The following is a 22,754-nucleotide window of genomic DNA, read 5'->3' as shown; positions in this document are numbered from 1 at the left end:
TTCCATAATACAGAGGTAGTAACAGATTTGAAATTAAGAACAAAAAATTAGGTTTGCTGGACCATTTAGAGTGTCCATAATTGTAGCAGAAGAGATAAGAGACTGATTATCTTTTAAGAAGTGGTGGTTGAGTTTTTGTTTTGAAAAGAGTTAACATTTGGTGAACTGGTAGGATGGATGTTTTTGACAGTGTACCAAAGATTGGTAATAATGTGCCAAAACTGATGTGCAGTTGTTCTAAAATTTAGCCTGGTTCTTAAAATATATTTTTTTCAGCTTAGATGCTTAGGTTTTATGTTGTGCTGAAGTTTTCTGTATTTTTAGCAGCTCTTTGGATGCATTGGCAAGATAGCTTCTAAGCTGATTACCTTTGGATCACAAGTGTCTTAATATCAGTAGTGATCCATAGTAGACTGTTGGTCTTGCTTTTCTTCTCCCTTTATAGCTGTGTTTTGCATGCTTAAGACAAGAAATTGACTATAGTGTAATAGTCAAGATATTTAAGCAGAGACATACTAATTTATGTGAGGAAAGCTGTAAATGATGGGAGATGCAAACTGTTAGAATTCCTGGATGTACTGCAGCAGTGTTCTTATTGATTTTGCACTACGATCAGGTTACGAAGAAAGGATTGTGATCATTAAAGGATGCAGATGTGACACCTGCAAAAGCAATGCTGTTTAGGTTCAACACCATATTATAATCAATATTACTTTCCTTTTGAGATGTGTTGTCTGACAGTGGTAGTGTGAGACAGACCGAAGACATGAGTAGTTGTTTGGTAGTAAATGTTTTTGGAGCATTTCTAGCCTGTGTAAATGTCTCCCATATTAACTAGTTCACCTTTAATGTTGTTTGTTAACCAAGAAAGTGAGTCAGCAACAGTATCCTTAGGAGATTCATATTGAATGGATACACATCCCAAAATAAGGGTTTTTGGTCTGGTATTCCGCTATGTATGAAGAAGTATTGTCTCTCTCAGTATATTTGTGATGTCGTGAGTGCAGAGAGCAAGCTAAGTTGTTGGCATATATACAGCTGTCACTCCCCACCAACATTGTGAGGACAGTTAACAGATCCTAGCTGTTTGATTTTCTTGGTTAGGAAATGTTCAAGCTGGGATTTGTTTGATAAGGTACATACCAGGTGGAGTGTTGTTTTCAATGATTGGCTTAGTAATGGAGAAATATAGGCAAACTAATCCCCCCTTACATCGCAGTACATTGTAAGTGAAAGTGCCTAGATCTATAGTGAATGTATCAACCTTAAGTGGGATTCTGTTTGTGTGATCATCAGTGGGAAATACTTGCTTCCCAAATGTATAACTACACTAAATTTATTTACATTAACCGCAAGATTCAGTAAAATCCTTGCCGCTTGCACAAATTTACCAGTGCAGGGTGGCCAGTTAGCAGAACATCAAGAAAATGTGATTCAGAAAACTCTCATCAGCTCATTACCATGTCTGAATTGAGCACTTGAACTTTTCTCCCTAGAAGCCTATGCATTGCACTAGCAAAGCACCCCCATATACACATACACCTACACATTAAGCCCTATGTCACTCAATGGTTTGAACCCACACTGTAAAAGTAGCTGACTCAAAATACAGCTCCAGACAAGTGACAAGCAGAGTACCTCAGGGTTCAGTCCTGGGACTTCTCTTGTTTGGCATCTACTTCTCTGAAGTACAGGCCAGCACTAAGTGACTCTGGCTAACAAAGTTTGCAGATAACTGCAAACTGGGAGCCATTATTGAATGATGTGGATATTCTACAAAAGGGCCTTACAAAAACAGATGCTTGGTACCAGAGCTATGAGCTCAAACTCAATACCAAGAAATGTATAGTTATTCCCTCTGGGAAAAAACATGTATCCATGAATTACCACATAAGTGGCAGTACACTAAACACTAAAAGTGTGATAAGGGACTTAGGGATACAGGTGGACAGTGGTCTCACCTTCATTAACCACATAGCCACAACAGTCAGGAAATCCTTCTATGTGGCACACCTCATCACTAAGGGCTTTTCATCCAGAAAAAAGGAGGTCATTGTCCCACTGTACTCATCCCTCATTAGACCCATTATAAAGTACAACGCCCTGTTTGGTATGTATATCACAAAACATCCGCAACAACTGGAAAGGCCATAGAAATACCTCACTAAAAGAATCACAGGCCTAAAGCAGATGCCCTATGCTGACCATCTAAAAAACTCCAGCTATACTCTGTCACATATTGCCTACTCAGAGGCGATCTCTGCTTAACACACAAGGCCATGTCAAACCCAGTGCTGTTGGACATGCTACACTTAAAGAAATCCAAATCCCTCAGAGCCACATGCTCCAGGGATCTAAACCTGGTCATCACAATGAGCAAAAACATGCTGGAGGGATAGGTTTCTGACCCAGAGACTCCCCATACTCTGGAATAGACTCCCCATACATGTCAAGGTGAGCGCTCCTTTGTCCCTCTTCAAAAGGAACCTTGACGATGGGATGGGAGATTGGAAGTTCACCCCGGGGATCACGTCAGTCACCCTGCTAGACAGGGGACCGGGGAAGCAAATATTCTGTAAAGAAATATCCAAGGAATTGTTATGGCAAGGCTTGTATAGGCCCTAGGGTCGATGGCCTAGTACCAACCTATGAACCTATAACAAGCAAAGCTGTCCCTCCACCATACTCACTCACAGTCATACATACACATGCACAAAGCAGCACACACATACATCAAGAATGTCGATTCCCGCAAGGTAGGTCAGTTATTATTAGATTACATGACACACAATCTGTGTTTTGTTACATTTGCTGCAGTTGCTCATTTGCATGAGTCGTACAGTCTTACTGTCAAAGACTTTTGGCAATATTTGTAGTTCAGGTATGCTTTTCATCAGTGTGTGTTGAAGACTTGTCATGAAGAGCAGTTAATCACTGTCCTTCAGGCTTTAGCTTCCTTTCCTGACCCAAGGGTGCTTTTTGTAATGTAAATGTTTCACATATGTATATCATATTTTTTTAAACCTGGGATCAACAAATCAAAAAAAATCATTCTTTACAACTTTTTAGAAGCACTTAGACCTTTGACACCCCATATGAGACTGGTTTTCCATGGTCTCTATCATGTGTGGCAGAAAAAGGTTATTACAAGTCTCGTGGGAGAGGGCAGATGAGTTACTTATTTTCTGGGGTGTGGCCAAATCAGTAGCGTTTTGAGTACAGTAGCTAAATTAGCAGATAACATTTGAGGGCTTATGAGCTCAGTTACATCTTCCTTTTTGGATACTAGGTATCTCCCTAAAAGTAAAATAAATAAATAAAAAAGTGCTTATATTATCTCTGCCCCCCCCCCCCAGACATTTTGTCTCATTCAACTTTCAATATTCCAGAGGCTTTATGTAACCTCTGAATGGAGATCACTTTCTTCCCCTAAACTCAGACATTTATAAAAAGATATGACAAGCTAATGGATCTCAGTGTGCAGCACAGATCTCTAATTATTGACCCAGTAAGTATAGGGGGGTTATTTCAGCCTAAGTTTACCAAAGCTTTGGGGGACATACCTTTCAAAATGTGTCACTAGCTAAAGGTCAAACACTACAGTTATATGATAAGTTCATTTACCTGGTATTTGATAATGTATTAGCTTTCTTAGGCCATTATTACAGAGGTATTCAGTTTATGACCTGCACTTCCTCTTAACCATGAGTTGTCTGTGTTTTCTGTTTCAATTTCCATTATGCTCAAAGTTATGTTGATTACTGTTTTATAGATTCATAGGTAGGTACTAGGTTATCTGCCCGAAGGCATTTATAAGCCTAGCCGGAATGTGTTGGCTTTCGCCGCCCCCTTAGATTAGTTCCCTGTGCCTCTGTCCAGCAGAGCCATTGAAGTGATCCCTGGGGTAAACTTTCTGTTTCCCATCCACTCGTCAAGGTTTCTCTTGAAGAGGGTTAGTGAGGAGCTCTGCCTAATGTAGATTGGAATCTTGTTCCAGAGCATGAGAAGTCTCTGGGACAGGAATCTATCCCTCCAGCACATCCTATTTTTTGTTGTGGTGAGGTTTAGTTCCCTGGAGCGTGTGGCTCCAGGGGATATGGTTTTCTTTAGGTGGAGCATGTCCATCAATACTGGGTTGGACATGGCCTTGTATGTCAGGGAGAGATCACCTCTGAGTAGGCAGTATGCAACCGAGTACAGCTGGAGTTTCTTCAGTCGAGCATAGGGCATCTGCATGAGGCCAGTGATCCTCTTGGTGAGGTACTTCTGTTATCTTTCCAGTTGTTGCAGGTGTCTTGTAAGTTACATCCCAAATGGGGCATTGTACTCTATGATGGGTCTGATGAGTGATGCGTAGAGGGGCCCAATGACCTCTTTCGATCTGGATGCAAACCCTTTTGTGATTAGGTGGACCACATAGAAGGATTTTCTAACCACTTTGGCAATGTGATTGTCAAAGGAGAGGTTACTATCTACTTGGGTCCCCAGATTCCTTATTACATCTTCCGTATTTAGGGGTCTACCACCTATGTGATAGTTTGTGGGTACTTTGTTTTTTCCAAAGGGGAAGACTATGCACTTTTTGGCGTTTAGCTTGAGGCCATGGTTTTGACACCAGCTATCTGTCTCATGGGACCCTTTTGGTGGATGTCTGTGTCAGCCAGAGAGTCAATTATAGCCCCTAGTTTGCAGTCGTCTGCGAACTTGGTCAGCCATAGTCCTCCTGTGCTTGCCTGTACCTCGGAGAAGTATATGCCAAACAGGAGGGATACTAGGACTGATCCCTGGGGAACACCATTTGTAACTGGTTTAGAGTCCGACCTAGCTCCCACAACTCTTACCATACGGGGTCTGTCCATGAGCCAGCTGGCAACCCATCTCGTGACATAGGGATTTATGTTCAGGCTGGTGAGCTTGTCTATAATACCTGAGTGGGGAATGGTGTCAAAGGCCTTTGTGAGGTCTAGGTAGGCTGTGTGGACCACCTTTCCCTCTTCTATAACCTTGGTAACTGTCTCAAAGAAGTCCACCAGGTTTAGGAGGCACGATCTGCCCTTAACAAAGCCGAACTGGGTAGGGTCCAGTGTTTGGAGGTTCCCAAAGTCTCTGTTAATGAGATCCATGATGATGTACTCCATAGCTTTGCAGACCAAGCTAGTCAGGCTTATAGGGCGATAGTTCCCGGGGTCCGTTGTGGCTCCACCTTTGTGGAGTGGAATAACCGTTGCTGTGCGCCACTCTGTGGGCACATAGACTGTAGAGAGGCTGAGTTTAAACAGTGTGTTTCAGTGAAGGGTTAGTTCATCTTTGAGCTTATGTGGGACGCAGCCTGGGACACCATCTGGTCCCATTGATGCTGTGTTTTTGGCTTTGGAAAGGGCTGTTTTAACCTGAATGTCTGTGATTTCAGGCACACTACATTCTTCTGGAATAGTTATGGGCCCTTTTGGGGGTGAGAAGGGGGGTGACATTTGCACTCAACCTGTCTGCCAGGATGTTGGCTATATCGGTCGGTTCAGTGTATTTTGTGCCATTCTGCACCAACTCCGAGCATATCTGAGAATTGCCACTTAGATTCTTGACATAGCTAAAGAATGCCTTGTGGTTATCTTTGGAGTCCATGGCAATTTTTCTTACGAAGCTAACCTTGGATGATTTTATGAGGGAATGTAGATTCTTGCCGATACTGATCAGGGATGTCTTCCCTTCTTAGGATTTTACTCTTTTCTGTACTAGTTTCATCCTTCTATTGTATAGCTTGTTTATGGCAGGGGTCCACCAGACTGATTTCCTTTTCTTGAAGGAGTGAGTCTCGGTTTTGTTTGGGATAGCATGATCCATGCATTCTTGTAGGTGCTCGTAGAGTGCATTAGTAAAGGATTTTGCAGCTTGGACAGCGTTATCCTTTAGCATGGGGGCTTTGAAACTTCCCACCTCGGTCTTAAGTAACGTGAAGCTTGCTTTTGAAAAGTTTTTCACAGTGGTTTCTTTGACCAGAGGTGGCGGAATGTGGATATCCAGGGTGATTAATTTATGGTCAGGTCTAACCAATGAGGGGTTGACATCCGGTGTGGAAAACCGGTCGCCCATGTTGGTGATGACCAGGTCCAATATTTGTCACCTCTGGTGGGGGGTGTTGACCAGTTGATCCAGGGCATTTAAGTTTATAAATTCTAGGAAATGTTGGGCAAGGGAGTTTGTACTTGAGTAGTTCTCCCAGTTAATGTTTGGGTAATTAAAATCACCCAATATCAGGGTGTTTGGTAGGACCTTTATGTTCCTCACTGTTTCCAGGAATGCGGAGTGGGGGTCCTGGGACATGGTGGGTGATCTGTAGCAAGCTATAATTTGAATAGCAGTTTTGCCCATTGTTAGTTGCTCATGGATGATCTCTGAAGCATCGTTGCTGTGCCACTAACCTGGAGGTGTGGGTATCCTTGATGAATATGGATACTCCCCCACCTTTTGTATTTCGGTCCGGGTTTTGTGGCCGAAATGTATGGTATGAGTTGTAGCCTGGTAGTGCTGGGGTGCTCTCTGGAGCCTTAAACCAGGTTTCTGTTACTGCACATATATCGATTTTCTCCATACTGAGGAGTGCCTCGAGTGTGCGCATTTTGAGGTTTAGACTTCTGGCATTGAGTAGCATTACCCTCAGTTTTTTGTTACTTATGCTATTTATGATGGTGGGTTTGTCTTTTGAGCCTTGCCTAAAAAAGGCACTATGGGGGTGGCAAGAGCCTTGGCCAGAATTCGAAAGCCTAAGGGTGACAGGTGCAAGCCGTCTCTAGCGAAGCAGCATGGCTTGTCGAGCATGTCATCCCAGGCTGACAGACACTGGATCCCCTTTGAATGGCACCAGAAGCTTAGCCAGTTGTTGAAATTGATAATTTTTTCTCTGTACTGTGGTGTCATTCTTGGTGAGGGCAGGATGCTACTCAGGGTCAGGGTCAAACTGGCCTGGGCTACGTGATTAGAGAGCTCCTCCATGTCTCTTTTCATGTAGTCCAGGTAGGTACGGCTCAGGTCATTCACACCAACATGGACAATGACAGAGTCATATTTGTACTTGTTCTGGAATGACCTGAGTGCTTGTGTTATGTGGAGGATCCTGGCACCCGACAGGCAGCTAGCAGTAACCTTCTCCTGGTTCAGCCTAATGAGTGGGACGTCAGTGTGCCTGACTATAGAGTCGCCTATTACTAGTGTGTTGGGTATGTTATTTTGCCTTAAGGGCTTTGATTGCATGGTACACTGGTTTTGTGAAGTATGTGTTTCATGGTTTGTGTTGGGGGGGGTGAAGGTTGCTTTGATGTCTGCTTTGGAGGTCTCTGTTACTTTTGCAGATTTTTATTTCGAGCCTCCGAGTATGTTTTTGTGTATTTATGTGTGTTTTTTGCCGGTGCTGGTTTCATAGGTCTATATGAGACTGGTGGTGTGATGCAAGTAATTCCCTTCTCCTCTTGACTGCCTGGTCCAGTCTTGGGTTGAGAGAGCTTAGCCTCCAGTTTGGCTGTATAATTGCATATCTCGCATGTATTAGTGTTTGGTGGAAGTAGAAGAGGGTTGTCTTGTGCACATGAGGCAATTGTAACATTGCCTCAAAATGCCCAGATTCACCAGTTGGACTGGCGAGTACACCTGAAACTGTCCTTTGGGCATGCTTGGATAGGTACAGTGAACTATTTTACTGATTGGCTGGTAAGGTCGAATAGAGAGCCTTGTCCTTCTTTAAAGTATAGGGCGGGTCTACTGCTAAGGTTTATTAGTGCTTGCGATGAGTTTTGAGCAAGTGCCGGGATGAGAAGTGAATGGTTTGAGTGCTTAAAGTTGAAAGTTTGTCTAGTTCCAAGGGAAAGATTAAAGAGTAGACTTTGTGGAGCCGGGAATAGTTATACCCTAGCTAACCGGTGCTGCCTGGTGTGCAAAACCTCGCAAATGCGGGTTTTATAGCAGGGAAATGAAAGAGCTAGAAATTAGCCCAAAATGGCCAATAAACTACTACTTTCTGGGCTGAAACCACTCCTCCAGGGACAGATAGGCTGCTCAAATGATTCATGTACTGCTGTTATGGTATTGTGTGTTCATTTAATGCTAATCTGGGTAATGTTTATGTTTTGCAGTTAAAAAAAAATATATAAATTCCCTAAATAACCTTTGTAGTGTAGCACACACACACATTCAACCAACCTCATTCATGCCCCTACAAATATGTGTGCACATGTCCACATACACATACAGATCATACCCACTTATCGAACTTTCCTGTACTGTGGATAATTCCGTAGGTGTGAATGGATGTCTGCTGTGTTTTTGACAGTCATCATGTTTCCTTGTAGAGTGCAATTTTACTTAGCTAAATGATTCTCTAAATTGCTCAGTCAAACAAATCAAGAGCTGCAGACATTTCTGAATGAGAGCACATAACTAATTTGCATTAACCATTCCACTGACTGATACATTATCAAGTGACTTCTGTCACTAGACCGCTGACGGTGCTGAAACCCTGCGAATGGAAATCCTCAGTGGTAGAGTGGTCTGTGGATCAAAAAGACTTAGCACAATGTGGAAACCTTTCAAGTTAAGGCTTCCGTGGCACGCTAAGCCTTTCTGAATTCTGGGTCAGGTTTAAGACCATTGTCAGAATACTGACTAGTCCTTCTTCAAGAATCTGAAGGGGAGTCAGTAATGGCATCCAGTATGCAGTTATCTACAGATCTCGTCAACCAGAAACCTTGGACATCTGTCTTAACATCAGACCAGTAGATATCAGAGGACAGTGAGAAGGAATCACTGGCTATACCCCTGTGTGATTAAAGAAGCTGGTAACAGTCCATTGAGTAGTATAGGAGTTAATATTTAAGCAGTTTATCAGTAATGGCTGTATTGGAAAAAATATTGAATGCCTTTTGAAGGTCATGCTAGGTGGCATGTACAGCACTGGTGTCAGTTACACCCTCAAAAAAGTCTGCCAGATTAAGCAAGCAAGCAAGGCTATTCCATTACTAAACCATACTGACTAGAATCATATGATTGCATGTTACCAGTTTCACCATTACTGAGGTTGATTAAGATCTGCTTCGCATTTTTAGTGATAGTACTAGTGAGGCTAATGGGATGATAAAATTCAGGGTCATTTACACTCCCTTTCTTACCCAGAAGCACCATAGCTGGTGTTCTCCAGAGTTCAATCACATACCCTGGGGAGAAACTGAGATTAAAAAGTTTAAGGAGGGCTCAGTAATAATGTACTATCTACTGGCAAAGCATTATGGTATATTGTCTGAGTCCATGGATCTGCTTTTTTAAGTTTTGGTAGTAGCTTCCACGCTCTGGTCCATAGTGGTAACAGGAGGGGCAGTGTTAAAAGATTCAGGGGAGGAGACATTAAGATGGGAGGGAGAGGAAAGTGTTGAGCTAAATTTGTTAGACAGCTCATTTGCTATGTCTTCATCATCAGAATATGACATTGGTGTTCCTAAAATAAGTGATTGTCCTTCAAGTAAGGTAACTATCTTCAATTCTTATTCAGCTTTAATAACCCTAAAGGTGAATTTAAGATCCCTGCAGACCTGCTTGTATTTCTGACTAATGGTGGAATTTTGTTATATAAACCGTATTATTTTGTGTTCTTCTGTTACAAGGTTTTTTACCTGAGAGTTCAACCACACTTTACCTAGCAGACATTGACTTATCTGTATATTAATCTTAAGTGTATATTAATTTCAATGGCTGTAAAAGTTATGATTAAATTTAGTGTCTTTAGAAATTGGATCAGCAGGGGACAAAGCAGTTTTGAAATTCTTAAGTTCCACGGGGGAAAAATGTAGGCTTTGTTTTAGAGTAGTCCCTGAATGTTTTTGACATGTTGTATTAATTTTGAAGAAGAATATGACAGTCTGGTGATCAAATTTGATTAAAGAGGAAATAACATCAGTAGGTCTATGGGCAAAGGCAGTGTTCATAAGGTGAAGTATGTGGTTCCCTTGTATGGGAACTTTGACAATGTGTTCTGTGTAGCACCTTGATCAATATGCAGAAACCTTGAGGAGAGGTGATGGCTGTCCCTAGCATGGCAGGCTGGTTTGTCAGTCACTGGCAAATCCTGTCATCTGAGAGACCACTAACTGTAATCTTATCCTTGTAGGTCCACGAGTCAGGTATTAGTGTGCCTAACGATAAGATTCTTACATGTAGAAATAAAAAAAAAAAAAAGATAAAACTCTTTCTTGCGAGCTGTTCTTCTCAGACTTCGTATTTTATATGTAAATTAATTTCAATTTGGACACATTTTGTTAGTTAGGTGAACCCACTAAGACCATAGGTCCAGTTTTTGAGTGCATCCTGAGTCCATGAGGCAGAATATTAACATAGTGATGGTCTTAAAGTATGATCAAAGTGTGGAAGTATTTAATGGAGAAGATAATCTGAAAAATAAACGCAATATTTGTTCAGGTGCACCTTGGTCTAATTGTCAGAGAATAGATGATGTTAGAAGGCAGAGTGTTAGTGACAAAACTGAGTTTCTGTTGCAGGCTAGAGAAAAAGAAGAACGGTTGTTAAGGAGACAGAGAAACAGAGAAAGACTTGAGGAAAAACGCAAGCAGAAGGCTGCAGAGAAAGCAGTGTACCTGAAAATGAAAAGTCAAGGTACTTAATTTAAATAATGTACTTTTTTCAAATATTGTGCCAGCAAAGTCATTCTTCAAAAACAAAACAAATTGCACTTCATTTATTGTTGGTGTAATTAAAAATAACTGTTTTTTTAAGCTGTATTTTTAGCAGTTTGTATAGCAGTAATCTAAGTATTCCTGTTTTCACTGTCTCTGTGAGTCTGGGTAATGAACGTTCTTTTTGCAGAAGAGTAAGAAACTTGTTTTACTATTGCATAATTTGCAGTGGCTGAAGAACACTTTAAATTTGTACAGTTTCTGTTCTTCTTGTGAGTCACTGTTGCAATCATTGTATTAGAGAGCTCTGCCCCAGGCTGAGATCCAGTGTCATTTCAGATTTTCATAGCTGAACACCCTTCCCTCTCTGCTGGTCTGATGTCACTTTCACCTCACGTATACTCACGTACCTGATATAAAGGTAATGTATGCCCAAGACTGCTTCAGTTCTTCATTATATCTTTGCTGATTATACAGTCTGTGCATCAGAACTGAGAGTATGTTAGCTTGTCAGCGTCATCCTCAAATAAGTACCATCTTGACAGATCTCTGCTTTTCCTACAGTTAATGAAGTTTGCTAAATTTAGTTTTGATGAATATCTGTGTGTTGGTCAACCTGCACAAACATGTAAAGCACAAGTACTTCCAATAAACTTAGTAAGTGTGCCTGCAAGAGCCAGATTACCTTTCAAGACTTTCATAGTAAGGGAGTGTGTTTTCTTGAAGTAGACCACATTGTTTCCCATTGGGAAGTTTGTCAGGGCTTTAAGCTGAAACATTAGAGCGAGGCAGAAATGCGTCTTAGCCTACTTGAAGAAAAAAGGCTTATCACATTTTATGCATAAGTCAACCTTGTCCAATCCTCAGGCTTTTTAGGTGGAAATTACCCCCTAAAACGTAAAAGAAGTAATTTAGGGAAAACCAAAGGAGTTCCACTGAGCTGGACAACTCCAGTGAGGACCCAAGAACTGATGATGCCAGTCCTATGGAGATGCTTGACCATCCCCCCTGGCCCTAGTTTTGTTAGAACAGAAACCTCTGATGAAGCAGATTTGACATTGCCATGTCTTCAGTCTCCACCACATTCCTTAAGACCAACAGATCTTTAGCAGCGCCTGTTACGGATGACAGAAACATCAGACAGATCGGTTCAGAAAGATTGCTTTATTGTGAAATAAAGGACCACATCTAAGTAACTGAACAGAATATTACAGTAAATTTCACAGAGTAATACAATACGTGCCTCAGCTACAAAACACAGCTTGTGATTCCAGGGGCAAAGACACATGCACAATTGTTTTCATGTCATGTATGTCTTGGGGGGGGGGGGGTCATAAGTCATGTGACCAAAAAAACACACACACAAAAACAAACTGTGACAAACTGAAATGCTCCCAGCCAAGCTAGCTAGAAGTTTGTAAATAATTCTATGTCATTTGTGAATATTGCTGGGATTTATACAGAACTGTATGTTATGTACTGAGCTTCAGGAATGTAACCATAGCATACCCTGCTGGGACATAGAAGATTAACTTAAAAAAAACTTCAAGAAAATAAGTTGAAATTAAGTGCTTTATGATGTGCTATAAAAGTTAAGTTTCAAAGCAGCAAGAAGATAGGATGTCTAGTGCTAGAAGTTTTTCCTATTGTCTTGGAGAAAATATACTAAGTTTAAATGTGTTTTATTGTTTTATTACTTCCAAGTTCTGCAAACATCTGAGAGATATGTATTTGTAACACAGAGGTGTTAGTTTCTGTTAGCTTGGGAACTGAAGGCAGGTGAGTCATGTCATCCAAGCTGACCCAGCAGTAATGTTTGATAGCAATTTAAGAACTCTCTCAGAGAAAGACTGTAGACATTTTGTATCTTGTCTTGGACCTAGAAACATCCATCATCAGCACTTCTGCCTGTGTATTGCTCTGTAAGTAAGTTAATTCAGGGCATAGTATCTCTTAGAAGTAGATAGGAATATAGTAAAGATTATTTTCAGTGTTTTCTGTATTTGTTTGAGACTGTCCTGCAATGTTGTTTTAAAATATTTCCTGTGATTCTGAACTCTGCAGTTACTGTGTTGATTATCTATTGTTAAATATATTTAAACTCATCTTTGTGGCTGATATTTGTGAGACATACTTAAGTACTTAGAGTACTTGCATATGTATTTGGTGACATGTACAGGCCACTCCTAAATAGCTTTGCTGTTGGTCACACTTACCATTTGGATAATATTAACATTACACAGTAGGATTGGTCACTCTTTGGGAAGGGCCTTAAAGTAGCTGATAAGGGGTTTTGGTGGCAGTGATAACTACCTTATGGTCTGGGCAGAAGGGGGCATAGCTATTAAACCTGTGCCAGCCTTTCCCAGGTATGTGTTTGTGGATAAATCAAATCTCAAAGTGTGTGTGTGTGTGTGTGTGTGTGTGTGTGTGTGTGTGTGTGTGTGTGTGTGTGTGTGTGTGTGTGTGTGTGTGTGTGTGTCAGCTACTTGGGCAGGTACACAAAGCACTGGTTGAACAGAGAGAGTGTTGGGAGGGCTTGGCTTGGAACCCTGGCTAAGGACTAAATTTTATAGCTGTGCCAGTGGGGAGTCTTAATGGGGATCTGGAGAAAAAGGGAGAAACCAGCCCACAGACTGACTGTGATCTCGGTGTGCTCTTAAGGGAAATTATACTTTACTGTGTGTGTACTTGTCATTCTTCCATTGTTTACATCCCTCACTGTTGTCAGTGGTGAGGATTGAGGCTCCTTGATTACTGGGCCAATGCAGGGGCATCAGGCACAAAAAAAATAATAATCTCTGTATTCAAGAAAAATAAATAAGATGTTTTCTTCTGATGCAGTGACAGCTCAGAAAAGACGTATACTAGCATTATTTTGAATGACATACTGAGCAGAAGTTTATTATAACACTTGTAATGAAACTTTGGAGTGTAATACTAGAATATTCTATTGTTGCAGTGAATAGTCCTGAAGTTAAGAATATGCTACTTGTGTACTTGTGTATAAAAGGCCTTATCTCAGTTCCCATTTGAGATTTCATTGCAAAACATTTCAGGTATTAGCTAGTGTGAGTTCAAGTACAAAGAAAGCACTGATAATTGTTCTTCTATTATTAGGGATTTCTCTGCAGTAGTAGAAAGTAAGATAGGATGTTCTTCGGGTTTCACTGTTGCAGTTATTACATTTGGGTAATCTGCTGGCAGGTTGCCCTCAGTCGACCTGATTAACAAAGTCTTGGGTCCTGCATCGGTTGCTGTCCCTTCTTCCATGACGTCATGGTCATCAGGGGTATAAAACATGCAGTCAACGCCATTACATCAGTCTTTCTTGCCGTGTTGTGTCTGCCATAGGGGTCCGTTTTTCCCTTTCTTCTAGGCCTTACCCCAAGGCGGCCCAGCGGGGTGGGAAGATGTGGTTCAAGAAATCACAGCGTTTTTTTCCTGCCGCACAATGTGAGTTCCCCTCCAGAGGCAGAGGAGGGGGAGGTTATTCAGGGAGACACCGCCCTAGAGGCAGAGGGGGCCCCTGCAATTCGGGAGACCGCGATTTCTTTCGCGGATCTCCCTACTCTCGTTCCTGAGGGAGTGCCCGGCTGTGCTTATCCGGAGCCAGTCGGAGGTCGAATTTCGTTATATCCGGAAGCCTGGAAAGGCATCACCCAGGACCAGTGGGTATTACGAATAATTTCTAGAGGTTACCTCATTCCGTTTACATCAGACCCCCCCATCAGTCAGAAATATCCCAGCCATTCCACCCAGTCAAAGGGATCAAGCAGCCTTAGAGGTTTCAAAGCTGCTAGCAAAAGGAACCATCCAGAGTGTCCCCTCAGACCAAATCAGATTAGGGACTTACTCAAGATTCTTTTTGGTGCTGAAAAGAACAGGGGACCTGAGACCCATGTTAGATCTTGGCCAACTAAACAACTATGTACAGAAGTCCAAGTTCTGTATGGTCACCCTACAGTCGATTCTCCCATTGTTGGGAGAGGAGATATGGATGTGCTCCATCGACCTCAAGGATGCTTACTACCATGTAAACATGGACAGGGCATCCAGGAGTCACCTACGCTTCTGGCTGGGAGCCAGTCATTTCCAGTTTCGAGCACTGCCCTTTGGTCTCACCACAGCCCCCAGGGTGTTCACCAAGTGTATGGCAGTGGAGATGTCAGAGATTCCAAGTGTTTCCGTATCTGGACGACTGGCTCCTTACCACCCCCACCAGGCATCAACTAGTCCAAACCAGGGACGCTACCATCACTCTTTGTCAACAGCTGGGCATAACACTAAATTGGGAAAAATCTGCCTTGTTGCCCTCGCAGCGTGTCACCTTTATAGGCGCAGAATTAGACACCATTCAAATGCGAGCATTTGTACAGCAGGAGAGGATCAGAATCTTACAACAACAAATACACATCCTGATGCCCCTGAGGAAAGAGAAGGCGAGATGGGTTCTCCAACTCCTGGGAACCATGGCAGCAACAGTCATGTTGGTCCCTCTAGCGAGATTGCACATGAGACTTCTCCAATGGCTTCTCTTTGTTCAATGGTCTCTACAAAAATTTCCACTTTCTCACCCCATTTTGCTCACGGACAGATGCTAACAGGACCTCAGTTGGTGGCTTTGCACCAACAATTTGGACTGGGGAAGGCCCTTCGTCCCACCCATCTCGGTTGCCACAGTGACCACGGACGCCTCCCAGATGGGGTGGGGGTGGGGGGCATTATCTTGGCAGGACAGTCCAAGGCATGTGGCAAGATCACGAAATACATCTGCATATCAACGTTCTAGAGATGAGAGCAGTGCTACTTGCGTTGCAGGCACTTCAGAGTTTTCTACCTCTAGGGACGATTGCAATACACTCAGACAACATGTCGGTAGTGTGATATCTAAACAAGTAAGGGGGAACCAGGTCTTACCCCCTGTGCAGAGAGGCCATGTGAGTGTGGCAGTGTGCAGTAAACTTCCCAACGTTTTCTGGTGGCAAAGCACATTCCGGGGAAGTCCAACGTGATTGCGGACAGCCTAAGCAGAGCTATTCTGATGCCTTACGAGTGGTCCCTGAATCGTCTAATTGCAGAACAAATCTTCAGCAGATGGGGTCAGCCTTGCTGCGACCTTTTTGCTAGCCCCTTCAATGCCAAATGCAGCAACTACTTCACACTGATCCCCCCACAAGAGGAGTCACCCAGGGATACTCTGGTTCATGATTGGCCCTCCGGTCTGCTTTATACTTTCCCTCTGTTTCCCTTGCTGTCAAAGGTAATTCACAAAGCGCAATCCTTGGGAAGCAGAATGATTCTGATTGCTCCACACTGGCCTCGTCAAGTCTGGTTCCCTTTTCTTCAATCATACATTGTGGACACTCCTTGGATTCTGGACCCTCAACCAGATTTACTGGCACACATGTCGGGACAGTTCCACCTCTCTCTGATGACCCTCCGGTTGACAGCCTGGCTGTTCCACTTCCGTCATTAGTTAGTTAGGCTTCATAAATTTTCACCGGAAGTGGCTCACATTTTATCTTCCTCTCATAAGCCATCTACTAGGAAGATTTATTCCAGCAAATGGAAGAGGTTTTCTATTTGGGCGCATACCCAAGGAATTGATCCTTACACAGCTCCAGTTGCTTCAGTCTTGGAGTTTTTGTCTGTGCTCTTCCATCAGGGTTCCACATCAGCTACCATCAGAGTTGGCTGCGATCTCTAATTTTCATGTGGCTAATGAGCCTAGTCTCATGGCTCATAGACTCTGCAAGGCTTTGCTGAAGGGTACTCTGTTACTCCGTCCCCCAGTCTCCGAACCTATCATGCCCTGGGATCTCAATTTTGTTCTACAAGCCCTTACTTCACCACCTTTCGAGCCTGCAGCTACCTGTGAATTGAAATTCTTGACCTGGAAAACAGCCTTCTTAACAGCAATCACTTCAGCAAGGCGAGTTTCAGAAATTCAAGCCCTCTCTATCAAATCCCCATACTTAATCTTCCATAAGGGCAGGGTTTCTCTTAGACCAAACCCTTCCTTTCTTCCTAAAGTGGCTTCCGTGTCTAATCTTAATCAATCCATTGAGTTACCTGTATTCTTTCCGCAATTTTCAAACAAGGCAGAATTTAAATTTCATCAATTGGATGTTCATAGACAGTTACGCTTCTATCTGCACCGAACAAAAGATATCTGGAAGTCAGATCAACTTTTTGTCTCCTTTTCGGAAAACAAAATTGGGTCCCCGGTCTCCAAGGTCACCATATCCAGATGGATATCTAGTTGCATCTCGTTCGTCTACCAAGCGGGAGGAAAAGATCTGCCATTTCCGGTCAAGGCTCACTCTACTTGGGCTGTTTCTACAGCCTACCAGGCCAGATTGTCAATGGATGATATATGTGCTGCAGCTACTTGGGCTTCTCCTCACACATTTGTTTCCCATTACAAATTGGACATGGTTTCTAGGGGCAGGTCGTCCTTTGGCTCCACAGTATTCAGGAGTATTTTCCTATGAGCCACCCAGGGTGTAGATGCTAGGGACGCTGTCCCACGGGTAAGAATGTAGGCGAGATAGGACTACATAACATCAGGAAGTTATGTACTCACCATAACGTTTGATGTATGTAGTCCATCTCGCCTCACATTCTTACTTACCCCCCCCCACCTTCCCCCTTCCTGGAGGATCTGGAGGTTAGGGTTTTATTTACAGAGTTCCCTTTACTTCAGCTTATTCTTTTATCTGGATGTTGTGTATGCATGGGATATGAATGAGTTTTGCAGCAAACTAGATCTGGGGATATGGAGCAGTGCACCATGGGATACCTGCTTAGCCCAGCCAATAGAAGACTTCGAGCTAGAAAAGTTTGTCGGCTCCGAACCCACGGGTAAGAATGTGAGGCGAGATGGACTACATGCATCGAACGGGTGAGTACATAACTTCCTGTTTCAGTCCCAGCGGACTCTCAGAACTAAGCAGTTGGGGCCTCCACTTCTAAATCTGGAAATAACAAAACACCCCCCAATAGTAAACAGTCTCAATGGCTTCCTTTTAAAATTACCAAGTACATATCTTTTAACCACCCCTTTGGGGGGAAAGATTGCTCTTCATGCAAAGAACTTGGCATTCATAACCCAGGACAAATGGATTTTAAATATAGTGTCCCAGGGATACAGATTTCATTTCCACACTTTGCCAATACCAAACGGATGGCCAGACCTGCCCCCAAATCAGTGGCCAGAGGCTCAAAAACAAGTACTGTCCCTCTTAGGCATGGGGGCTATTCAGCTGGTACCAGAAGATGAAAAGGAACAAGGTTTCTATTCCAGGCCTTTTCTGGTACCCAGAAAAGACAAAGCATGGCGTCCAATCCTGAACCTGTCTACTCTAAACAACTTTCTGGAAATTCCAAAATTCAAGATGCTGACTCTTCACCAGTTACTTCCTATACTAGGCAAAGGCGCCTGGTTGGCAACTCTAGATTTAAAAGAAGCATACCTGCACATCTCAATCAGGGAATCTTGCAGAAGATACGTACGCTTCAAAGCAAGCTACTCGCATTATCAGTTCTCTGCACTGCCCTTTGGCTTGTCTACTGCGCCTGGGGTATTCACAAAGTGCCTGGCTCCAGTTATTGCATTTTCCCGGCAAAGAAATATTCAAATATACCCATACCTGGACGATTGTCTAATTCAGGCAGAAAACCAGGGCATACTTCTAAATTATCTAGCGTTTGTAAAAAGGGTTCTAACTTGTCTGGGGTACACCATAAATGAAAAAAAATCACAACTGGTACCCTGTCAACAGATTACATTCCTGGGTGCAAGCTTGAATACAACTGCCCAGGTTGCTTTCCTCACGCTAGAGAAGCAAATTCATTTGGTAACTTACTTCAAACAAGTGGCCACAAAAACCTTGCTATCTGCAAGACAAATACTGCAAGCCTTGGGGTTCATGGCCTCCTGCATTCTTTTAATTCCATATGCAAGACTGCATATGAGGAAACTACAGTGGTATCTAATGGAGTCAACATTGTCACAGCCTGGAAACAATGATTCCTATCATACCGTGCCTATGCTTAGAATTCCTATGGTGGGCAAAAGCCTGCCTCCAAAACAAGGGACTACCATTCACATTACCCCCTGCCACCCAAACCCTAACTACAGATGCATCAGACTATGCATGGGGTGCTCACCTGGCAGGGAAGTGCATTCAGGGCAAATGGAACCCAAATCAAATGCACCTACATATCAATCAAAAAGAAATGTTAGCTGTACAGAATGCTCTGACCGCCTTCAAGGACTACATTCTTCCAGGACACCTAATGGTAAAGATGTGGCATTGTGGAACACAGCCTTGAGCTACCAAGTGCATCTACAAGCTTAACTCCTGCCATGAAAATTTAATACACTGGCAGACGGGCTAAGCAGAAACCTTATGGACCCATGTGAGTAGAAACTGGAACAGATTTTCAACATGTTGACAAGCGAATGGGGGACCCCAGACATAGATCTATTTGCCTCCCCCTGGAACTACCAGCTGGACAAGTTTTGCAGAAGGACTCCCCAGAAACAAGCCTGGAAAGTGGATGCCCTGTCCTTCAGCTGTAAAAAACTGTCAGTCTACGCCTTTCCCCCTCTGCCTCAGCTCTCCAAAGTTCTACTAAAAGTCAAACAGGACAAACCAAGGATGATTTTGATTGCTCCAGACTGGCTGCCCCAATACTGGTACCGCCCCCTGCGCAGTGTGTCACAAATATCTCCATGGCACCTGCCTCAGACCCTTTCCCTGCTGTCTCAGCAGGAGAACCAAATTCTGAACCCTCAGCTTCCAACATTGAAGCTAGCAACCTGGCTAATCACTTAAATTCACCCTCAGCAAACCTGTGATGGATGTCATCTTGGAGGCAAGGAGACCTAGTACTAGAAAATCTTATGCTGACAAATGGAAAAGATTCTGTGCCTGAAACCAATCTTTAGGGATGAACATAGCAGCGCCCAATTTACCTCAGATTTTGCAATACTTAACCGAGATGCTTCACAAGGGCCTGTCTTTTTCCTCCATTAAAATCCACGCCTCAGCTATTTCAGCTCATTATAACACAGAACCTCCCCTCTTCTCTCATCTTCTGTTCAAGCAGTATCTCAGAGGTGCAAAAAACTTGAGACCACCCAGGAGAGCTCCTACCCCTGCCTGGGACCTTAACTTTGTTTTGGAGAAACTCACTCTACCTCCTTTCAAGCCAGCTGCTACTACAGACTTAAAATTTCTTTCTTGGAAAGCATCCTTCCTTTTAGCAGTCACTTCAGCTTGAAGGATATCTGAATTACAGGCCCTTATGGCAGTGGAGCCTTTCATCATCTTTCATGCGGACAGGGTATCTCTCAGGACCAATCCGTCCTTCATGCCCAAGGTGGTTTCCAGTGTGGCTCTTAATCAGTCCATTCATTTGCCAACCTTCTTCCCCAATCCACAGAGCAAAGGGGAACGGATTATGCATTCCTTGGATATGCACAGACAGCTAAGACTCTACTTGGACAGGACTAAATCTCGAAGAAAATATGAACAATTGCTGGTAGCATTTGTTGCAGGGGCAGAGGGGAAGGCTATTTCAAAACAAACCATTTCTAAATGGATAAGCCATTGCATTAATTTATGGTATAAGCACCATGGAAAACCTATCCCCCAGGTAATCAGATCTCACTCTACCTGGGCTGCATCTACTTCTGCAGCCTTTCTCAGAGGTGTTCCTACCAGGGATATCCTAGAAGCTGCTACCTGGAGTTCTGTACAAACTTTCACCAAGCACTATCATTTACCAATTTTTCCTCTAAATCCAGAGCTGACTTTGCCACTGCTGTCTTGCAGGGCCTTATAGCTGGCCCTAATGCTGTATAAACTCCTCCTCCCAACCATAGCTTTGGAAATCTACCCAAATGTAATGACTACAACAGTGAACACGAAGAACATAGTACAGTTGTGTACACTTACCATAAATGTAGATGTTCGAGTGTATTCACTGTTGCAGTCCTGTTTACCCTCTCACCAGCCCCCTAGTTTTTTTCTGACTATACCTCTCCTTTCCTTTACTATGCGTAAAAACCTTTTTGGTGTATTTGCTTTGGTTGGAGGTATACCTTTGTGTTTTTGTGTTTATTTGCTCCCCATTAGGGGGACACCTGAAATCTGGGGCAAGAAAAACTGATGTAATGGCGTTGGCTGCATGTTTTATACCCCTGACGACCATGACGTTATGGAAGAAGGGACAGCAACTGATGCAGGACCCAAAACTTTGTTAATCAGGCTGACTGAGGGCAACCTGCCAGCAGATTACCCAAATGTAATGACTGCAACAGTGAAATACGAAGAACATCGTCAGGTCGTCAGGGGTATAAAACATGCAGCCACCATTTTAATCAGTCTTTCTTGCCGCGCGGTGCCCAAAGCAGTTCACAAGTGCCGGTCAGCCTACTCCTGAAATTTTTGTTTTCGAGCTTCAGAACCGAAGTCTTCAAACTAAAGCTAAGTACCCCGTTTGGGAAACTTTTTCTTGCTCCTTACCGATGTCAGTAAAAGTTAATAATTGCATTACTTGTGGGAAGCAAATACCTCATAAGGATTTTCATTTGTACTGTATTCCTTGCCTAGGCCGTGATCACAACATGCCTTGCTGTCAGTTTTGTGCTAAATTTAACCAACACACTATTAAGCGTCGGTATATTTTTGCTTCTAAATATTTTGGTTCAAGATTTAATTACCCTGAAATGTCATCAGTTAGCAATCCAACTACCGGAGTTCACAAAAACCGCAAGGAAAAAGACAGAGACAGACCGTCGAGGTCCAAAACCAACGACGAAGCTTCTCCTAAACAGTCGCCGGTTTCTGAGTCACAGGCCTCTACCAAGACCCATTCAGAGTCCAGTCTGCTGCGAGATTCGCAAAGTATTGAACCCGCGGATGTCTCTCCCTTGGATGGGTCCGGAGCCGCTGAGCAAGCACTGGCTTCTGAGGGTGTTTTCAGGCCTCAACATTTTTAAATTAAACCGACGCCATCAACAAAAACAAGGTCAAAAACAACTTCTTTGTCTGAAAAACCAACGCATGAGCCACAAGCTCAGGCCTCTATGCCTAAAAAACAAATGATCAAAATGGCTGAGGATTTAATTACCTTGATCAGGGGTTCCCAAACCCCCCCTGCTAAGAGGCCTAGGCAAGGCACTGATTATGAATCTTCAGATCAGGTTTCCATTTCTTCTGATTCCTCTTCTGATCAGGAATTTTCTGTTCCACCTTATGAGGCTTCTGATGCAGAGGAATCCATCCCATCTGCATCTCCTCCTGAGGATTACTCTTTTGGAGAGACTTTGCATACTTTAAGGGAACATTTTCACTGGGAGTGCCAGGACTTCTCTGAATCAAAAAGGAGGGTTAGAGATTTCCTCTTTATTCCTCCGCATAGGCCTTTGGCAATACCTCCTGTTTTAGACATTGTTGATGATGTGTTCTCGGAATCAAGCATGGCTCCTGATTCCCTGCCTCCGGCTTCTAGTAAGCCAGACCGATATTACAGAGTTCCTGACTCCCACAAGTTTGATCCCGAGACTATTTCTCAGGGTCCCAAGGGTGTTAAGGCTTCTACAGCCAAAAATCCTACCCCTTCTGATAGAGATTCTATGGAGCTGGATAGATGGGGTAAGAAGGTTTATACGTCTGCAACCTTGGCAATCAGGACTTTAAACTGCCAGTTTCATATGCTTAAATATCAACAGCATGTTATGAGCTTACTGAAACAGAAAATGATGTTGATTTCTGATTGTGTAGAAAATAGAGTTACAGGATTTATTGCATTCAGCAGAACAAGTTGGAAAGCATACTTTGCAATGTGGTTTCGATTTCTTGGAGGCCTCTTGTAGGGCCGCCGTAACTGGATCTGTGATAAGAAGACATTCCTGGCTCAAGGAGCAAAATCTGCCTGATCATGTTAAAGCTAAATTGTTGGATGCCCCTTTGCAGCATGATACTCTGTTTGGTAATAAGGCAGAAGAAGTTTACAGAAAATGGAAGACAAAGCTAAATCTATGCAAACTGTAAAAGATTTCTTGCA

General features: G+C 43.1%; 1 protein-coding gene across 1 annotated transcript in view; it reads left to right on the top strand.

The window, feature by feature from the left end:
* Positions 1 to 22,754, top strand: part of BOD1L1 (biorientation of chromosomes in cell division 1 like 1) — a 2,284,811-nt gene that overhangs the window by 707,591 nt on the left and 1,554,466 nt on the right. The window contains exon 7 of the mRNA XM_044062584.1: positions 10,536 to 10,650. Within this exon, the coding sequence (XP_043918519.1) occupies positions 10,536 to 10,650 (115 nt within the window). The remainder of the gene's footprint in view (positions 1 to 10,535; positions 10,651 to 22,754) is intronic.

The sequence above is a fragment of the Protopterus annectens genome, chromosome 2.part1 (genome assembly GCF_019279795.1).
Source record: "Protopterus annectens isolate FY-2018-M chromosome 2.part1, PAN1.0, whole genome shotgun sequence".
Classification (NCBI taxonomy): domain Eukaryota; kingdom Metazoa; phylum Chordata; order Ceratodontiformes; family Protopteridae; genus Protopterus; species Protopterus annectens.
Note: the sequence above shows the minus strand (reverse complement) of the source record. Positions and strands in the feature narration are given on the sequence as shown.